Source organism: Drosophila innubila, assembly GCF_004354385.1.
Source record: "Drosophila innubila isolate TH190305 chromosome 2R unlocalized genomic scaffold, UK_Dinn_1.0 1_C_2R, whole genome shotgun sequence".
Lineage (NCBI taxonomy): Eukaryota > Metazoa > Arthropoda > Insecta > Diptera > Drosophilidae > Drosophila > Drosophila innubila.
In genome coordinates this window covers 12,724,458-12,732,423 of record NW_022995374.1, presented here as the reverse complement: position 1 = coordinate 12,732,423, position 7,966 = coordinate 12,724,458, and the positions used below count along the sequence as shown (strand labels likewise).

The 7,966-nt window shown below is 39.5% G+C and overlaps 1 protein-coding gene across 1 annotated transcript; it reads right to left on the bottom strand.

Moving 5' to 3' along the window:
- Positions 1-5,548: 5,548 nt before the first annotated feature.
- LOC117783339 (V-type proton ATPase subunit S1) lies at positions 5,549-7,864 on the bottom strand. The gene is made up of 5 exons (XM_034620716.1): positions 7,713-7,864; positions 7,517-7,631; positions 7,354-7,456; positions 7,024-7,285; positions 5,549-6,953 (listed from the first exon to the last, which is right to left on the bottom strand). The coding sequence occupies exons 2-5, from the start codon at positions 7,600-7,602 to the stop codon at positions 6,253-6,255; spliced, it is 1,152 nt and encodes a 383-aa protein (XP_034476607.1). The 5' UTR covers positions 7,603-7,631; positions 7,713-7,864; the 3' UTR covers positions 5,549-6,252.
- Between the last annotated feature and the right edge of the window lie 102 nt (positions 7,865-7,966).

The following is a 7,966-nucleotide window of genomic DNA, read 5'->3' as shown; positions in this document are numbered from 1 at the left end:
TCTTAATGCACTCCTTGGCAAATATGCCAAATCCAATATATAAGTACAAGTATTTACCTATAAAATAAATATATCTATAGTTTGATGACCTCTCTAACATCTTCAATTACACTGGAATATAATCACCAAACCTATGGGGAGAGAAAAGAGCAACTTTTTAATTATTATTATTTTTTTTAATTATTCAATCCTTTATTTAAGATATTAGTCATTGAAATCGATAAAGAGATGGCTAAGACATTACCATTTTATGGTAATTATGAATAGCAGCTGGAAAACTGCTTGCATTTGCATTAACATTAGCCGAGGGGCTTGATTAGTATCTTGTTTGAATAAGTTAATAGTGCACACATACACGTACATACATATATACTATACTTATCTATATTCAAATTCAGCCTGTTAACTAATTGGCCCGCATTGCTGTTGGCCATTCAACGAATCGGTTTAGACCAGCTGCTGTTAATCTTGGTCTTTGTTTTCTATTGCCCTCTGGCTTTCAATGCTCTCAAAGTTGCTGGGCAACCAATTTGAGCCCTTTGAGAATGCAACAGCTAGTGCAAATATGGCAAAAGAAACTGCTTACATATAAAAATATACATCCATAAATGTTTACATTTAATATTGACATTACTTTAATATTATATACAGTGTGCTCAGTTGGAAAAAGTCTGCAAAGTAATCCCGAAAGCGACACAGAGCCTTGTTCTCTTAACTGTAAAGAGGAAGAGAGAGGGAGAGAGAATTGTAAGCCTTTTTGTGCAATTATGCTTGCATGCGGCGTAATGCATGCCAGCACATCTAATCGGATAATAGACCGCTATTCAAATTAAAATTAAAATAGACCACTAATATTTTTGCAGTCACCATTTATTTAAATATATTTTTTGGAGCAAACAAAGCATGAAATAAAACCAACTACTTTATGCCATAAAAAGCAATTAAATTAAATTTGTTTAAAATCATGCAGTAACTATTTGAAATGGGGTATTCAAACGAAATACAAAATTATTGCAAAAGGGCATGCAGTGCAAATATCAATTAATTATGATCGCAAGCAGTGCAAGCATTTTATAGCATATATAGAAGCAGTGCTAACATTAACGTTAACAGTGAACTCTTCGCAGCTCGTACTAACATCTACTGCTTGCAGCGCCTGATTTGTCTGTAAATGCAAGTAGTGTTAAGCTCTTAGAATTTTCAATTTGATTGAATATCTCTTTTATTATTGACACATTTTGGTTTGCTTCAGTTTAAGCGAACTAAAAGTTTGCAAATAAGTGAAATGGGATATGAATTTTCTGTACTGATTAGAGAGGAATTACGATATGACAGTTGTCAAATGGAGTGAAATTTAAATAAGATTTGAAAGTCTGTTGCAATCAGTTGGTTGACTGGCGGCAGCCACGTTATCTGATTGCATGTCATTAGAGTGTGTGTGTGTGTGTGTATGTTTCTCTCTTACTGATGGACCGAGGTGTCGTATACGCAATGCGCCTAATTGCCGGGTAGTTTAAAACTTTGACACAACTTTCATTTGTACATATTTAGCTGCCGGCTAGAAGTGGTAACAAATAAGGGTTTGGGGAGAAAGGGGTGAAAGAGGAGGAAGCACGACATCAATAATAAATGGCATTTGGCAAAAGTTGTAAACCTTTTTCGGCACTTATCTGTCACACGTCACACAGCGGCAACATCATTTGTCAAGAGTCTGCTCCAGCTCCATCCACACGTTTAATTCTTGCTGGTACACAAAGAGAGATAGAGAGAGAAGGAGAGAGAGAAAGGGGTAGCATCGGGGGCAACTTCCTGTGCCTTCATTTGCCATGTCAGGCTCAATTGTTAAAAATGACAACTAATTAATTTCTGTCTGTCGGAGCTGACCAATGTGCAGGCAGTGTTCCAACCACTTGGATTTCAGATGGATTCTGTTTGGCTTTGTGGTTCCAGCTGCCTTTTGAGCATGGCTTACACAGCTTTACGGCATGCTGATAACTTGGCAAAAACCTGAATAGAATCTAGCAACAGGAAGCAGCGGCAGGAAGGAAAGAGGAGCAGGAGAAGCTTTAGGCTCGCGCCACAAATGACTTCATTAGGCAGCTCAGTTTATAGTCTCTCTGTCTGCCTGTATCCCACTCTCAATTAAACTCCTCGGTGTATTAGTTAAACATGCCCCCAATGCCTCAGCCATAAACGATGTCAGGCCGCAACCACTTAGCGCAGATAAGCGGCTCAGTGGTGCAGGGCAATGCAGCTTTGGATTAGGCTAAGAACTCGCATAGAGTGGGAACTAGATAGATAGAGGGAGTGGGAGTGGGAGAGAGAGAGAGAGAGAGAGAGAGAGATAGTGGGTAAGGGGTTGGGCACACAAATGCCATAATTTATTAGGGATCTTAGCGATTAGAATTCTTTTTATTAATTTTTATTATTTTTAAACTGAGAAATAAGAATTTAATATGAAATGTCCCTCAATTAACTATTTGATAAAAATCTTTCGTTTCAAAAGCTATTTGCATTTAATATTTATTTTCAATATTTATAATAATAAAATAGGATTATAAAATAATTGTTTTATAATTTTTAAATAAAAACTGAAATTTAAATATTTATATCAATTATTATAGCACAAACAAAAAATCAAAAACAGGAGCTTAAATAATTTTTATAATAACAAATTTTAATTTTTCACTATTATTAAAATATTTGTATTAAAAACTCAATTTTATATCTATATAAATATATATATATCTGTAATTTTTTCATTATACTTAGCTCTTATTAGCGATGCCAGTCATTAACTGAAGCTGCCTGCTGGCCATTTTATTGTTTGACTCTGGCTTTAGCTCGCTAATGATTTGCTCTGGACCAGACTCCCAACTACTTTTGGCCCAACTTGTCCATGTGGTCAACTTAATGACAATTTGCAGCTCGCAAAAACTTTTGTAACTGCATTTCGGTGCATTAAGCGGGCAGACCCAAAACAAAACACATGTTCCGAACTGTTGAGTTTAGTACTCGACGCTCTTAGCCCTCTTGGCACTCTTGGCCCACTCAGGCTTCAGTCAGCTCACAGCTCTTGGCCTGGCTCTAATGCCGCAATTTGTTGCCCCACTGTGTTTATTACAAGCTGTGGCTGTGGCACAGCATGGCGGCATTTTGGCTTCAAAACCAGCTTCAACTGTTTCTCTCGTTACTTATGCAACACACACACACACACACATATACATACTCGTATAGTTGCCAGTTGCGTTTCTCTCTTTCTCTCTCTTATTTTGGCTAGCTCCAAAAAGTTTCGAGGCAAGTTTTTTGGATGATGGCGACTCTGCAGTTGGTGACATTTTCGGCAGTCAAAAACTTTTGAACTTGGCGCGTAATGAAGGAAGAAGGCGCAGCTAAAGAAAATGGAAAGCAACGGGAGTCAGGGGGGTGTGGCAAAGTGCTCGTTTGGCTTTGAGTAGAGTTCATTACGAATGCCGCCACGCTGCGCCGCGTGTTGACTTATGCATAATTACTGTTTTCCATTGCCCAAGCAGCAATGTGAAAGGACTAAAGGGGGAAGGGAGAGAGGAAGAGAGGGAGACGGATTAAAAGAGTGGGAAGGCAGGGTAATGTTGCCGCGAGATGGGTTCACTTGGCTGGCACAAGCTTTGGCCTCCACACCGGATTCGGGAACGGGGGTCATATGCTCATTTGGTGTGCATGACGCACTGACCTGTTTCAAATGCAACAAAAGAAAAAAGCTACAAGAATTATAAACAAGTGGGAAAGGCTATACTCAAGATCCCGACCATAGCATACCCGTTACTTATTTCAATATATATAAAAGTACTTTAAAGAAATTACTAACAAATAAAAACTATTGCATACTTTTAGGTGAATATATATATTTTTTTTTTTATTAAAAATATAATGATATTTTTACAAAGGATGAGTGTCCTGCTACCTTACCAGGCAACTTAAACTAATCAGAAATTAAACTAAAAAAAAACAAAATTATTTATGATAGAACATAACAATGAATTAAAGATAACTTATAAGGGGGAGGTTTAAGGGGTGATACTAAATTTTGGTCGCAGATCTTCATGTCAAGACCCGGTTCGGGAGGTCTTGAGGGTGGTGACGTTTGAGTCTCCTCCTTACTCTTCTACGGTGGCAGGCAGTGTTTAGTCGTCTAGCTAGACGGTTTGGATGAGCTCCTAGCCTCTCCGTGTACTTTTTACCTTTTTTTTGGCACCTTAAGGTCGCGCTCGATACTGTGAATATATTGAAATAATAACATAATATATAATATAGATTATAGATAATATTAAAGGATTACGTTATTTACTTTAAAAACTGTATTATCTTAAAAACTGTGAGTGTGGTGGTTTTTCGCGATTCACGGAGGCTATATCGACTCGCCTGTTGATGCTGATCAAGAATATATATACTTTATGGGGTCGGAGATGCCTCCTTCTCCCTGTTACATACACTTCAACGAATACCATATACCCTTTTACTTATTTTTTAAGTACCGGTATAAAAATAAAACAAAAACAAAGAGAATGCTAAGCGTCAAGCACTCGGTGCAGTCAACTGCGTACTTTAACCGGACGAACTAACACAGTACACATTTGTAGCATACTTTTGAGCGTCAGCTGCAAAGACAGCGACTTTACAATACCCTGTAGTTGTAAGTTCAGCAATCAGATAAGCTGTCGCTTAAATTAAATATTTATGCAATTAATTTTAATGAATAACTACCCTCACTTTAGGCACAGCTGGGAGTACTGATTAATTTTTCAAGCAAATCAAGCAAAGTTTAAATAATTAACTCAAGATTTACATTTAAGAACTTATTGTGATAGTTAAAGCTAGGTAAAACTTCACTCGTTTTAATATCAATTAAATTATCGTTGGATTTTTTCGCAAAAACAAAACAACTTCTTATCATTTTTCACAACTATATAATGAATTTTCTGCGTTTATAATTTTTTCAAAATTCATCTGCTTACTTACAGGGTATCTTAAGTGTGTTTAAGGCCTAAGGGCAGCCACACTTTTGCTTGTTTTGAGGCACAACACAAGCCTTGACCAGTGGGTGGTGTGGCAATTTGCTGACACGGGGAAAGTCAAGCGGATAAACAAGAGATTAAAATGTCATAAACAATGCTTTTTGAACATCCTCTGCTAAGCAACTTAATGAAAGTTGCAGGTCAAACAGAGACAGACCAAGGGAGATAAAGAGCGGAGGAGAGAGAGAGAGAGCGGTGTAAAGTGTTGCGTCAAACTATTTTCAGAGTTGAAAGTTATGCTGGGAAAAACAATCAACTGGCCACACATATTCCGACCATCCATATATGTTACATAGCACATATCGTGCATATGTATTGTTAACCCTTATATAGCATCTATAACAGCAGTTACTACGCGGCATGTGGCATGTGGCAAGTCAATAAATTTTCATAAAACTTTTGATTTGTATTTATGTGTTTTTTGTACGAGAATTCAATTAAGACGATGCTCTCCCAGTAGTAGTAGTAGTAGTAGTAATTGTTGTTGTTTGTTGTATGTTTGTAAAACAATTGAAAAACTTTATTTGGGCGCTGGAGTTTCGCATAGATAACGGAACAGTGTGTACAGTACATAAATGATAAGTTATCATACAAGGGCATAAATTATAAATGTTCGCATACTGATAAACAATAACTAAAATAAAAAAAACGCTTAGAATTAAACAATTGCATCTACACACACTCATATACAATCTTTTACACACACACATACACTGTGCGTCTTTTTTCGTTAGTTTTTGTGCATATCTTTCGAATATTAAACTTAAAGGAAATACTGCCACCAAATGTAGCAGCCACAGAGCTCAACAAAGTCGTTGCAAGCAACACAACAACAACAAGTCGTTTGACAATTTATCGGCCACAAAGGTGAGTGTGTGGCGAGGGGAGTCACGTGTGTTTTGAGGTGGTGGGAATTTGATGCTGAGCGTGCTCCTCCGCCCAAACTCGACCTTTGGGGGCGAAAATTGTTTACATATGCATTCAATATACAACATATATGATCTATAGATTGTGAGCGCTAATTTCCTGATTTTTTTTTTTCTTTTGTTTAAGTTTTTGTTATAGGTATTGTTTAAGTATTATATCGATAACATATTATGTTGCTGAAGGTAGGAATGAATATTGAATATACGCACAGTTTTCAAATGTGGCATTAAATGATGCTGAAAACATGACGCAATGAAATAAGTTAAGCTGCTTATTCAGCACCGGCATTGATCGTGATGGTCTTGCCCTTGGGATCATCGAACCGATCCATTGTCTTGATGTCCATCATCCAGCACAGACCAAGGAACACAATTACCAGCAGAAGCACAACCACAAACAGACCCATCAGAATGCCGGGCGTGACAAAGCCAACACAATCCCAGGAATCGCCAAAGATGAAGCCTTCCTTGGCCTTGGCACTGAACGGTGCCTGGAACTGCAGTGAGCTCCATGTCAGCGTGTTGACCTTGTTCGATGTAGTGGGTTTCGTGTACCAGGTCATGTTGCCGCAGGCAAAGGAGAAGGTGGTGGGTGCATTGAGTCCAGGTGTACGGAATACTTGGCCATCGTAGGCCGCATTGGTCAGATTATAGTAACCATCTGAGCTATAAACGATATCGAAGGTGATGGCTTTGCCGGCATCGCTGGTTGTAAGAGACACACTGAATTTGGTGTTGGGTGTAGTTGAGTTGGTAATGGACATGGCTGAGACCGTAAGCGCTTGCTGGTTGTACTTGACACCGGTGAAGGTGATTTGAAACTGATTGCCACTGATGAATCTGTAGCCATCCACCTCATTCGCAGTCCAACGACGCACACGACGCTGCACAGTTGCTGCAGTTGATGGAGCAGCCAGATACAGATAAGCCACATTGCACTCCAACTGCTGGCTGATAGCGGCAATAGCATTGTCTGTTGTTGTTGTTGTTGTACAAACACTTTCAGTTAACTTGACTTCAGCAAAGTGACTCTGTTTGCTTACCATGTGACTGCAGAGTGGAAGCGCGTGTATCGGCAGCATCCTCGAAGGACACAAAGATAGCTGATCCCACATCGCACTTGATGGGATGCACCAGCTGACCATGGGCATCGATGCTGTTGTGCTCACGCTTCTGGGCGGCAGCACGCAGAGCCTCGGAGGGATTCTCCACGCTGGTGTAATAGGTCTTGGGGCTCACACCCTGGAGCTGAGCGTAGCACGACTTGGACTCGGCATCCGTGCACATGAAGTCCCTGTTGCTCAACTGCAACACATATATAACAGTATAACAACTCACTCTCTATCTCTCTCTCCATTATCTTTGCTACTTACGCCATTCTCCTCGAAGGCCACAACCATGTGATCTTTCAGCAAAGTCGCCAGCTGCTCTTTAAACTCCGCCTGTGGCACTGTGCGCAACGAGGGCTTCGAGGGGCTGTCGAGGGATACAGATTAGATATTGCTACTGCTTAGAGTAACGGTTTCGAGCACCCACCTGTTGGCGCCCCAGAGAAAAACGGGCGTTTGCTCCGCCAAGGCGACTCCAATGACGCACAACGCAATCAGCGATTTCCACAACATTTTGTTGCCTGGATCGCTTTGTGGACGCACTACATGAATCAAATTAAAACAAAACAAAAGCAAAATCAATAATCAAACATAATTACACATTAAATAAATATAAAACGAACCAAAAATTAACAAAAACTACAAACGAAAAGTGTAAAAAAGTTTTCGATTTGCACGGCCCGACGTCGATTAGCGCTGTCAGAGTGAAAAAGTTTTCATATGACAGGTCATGTGATGGTGGACCAGCTGACCGATAGCGAGTGCGATAAGTCGATATTGCATTCGATGCATATGACAGTCACAGCGAATGAGTTATCGCTTATGTGGTCACACTGCATTGGGCAAATACCCAGCACTGGTGCTCAATTGTCCGACC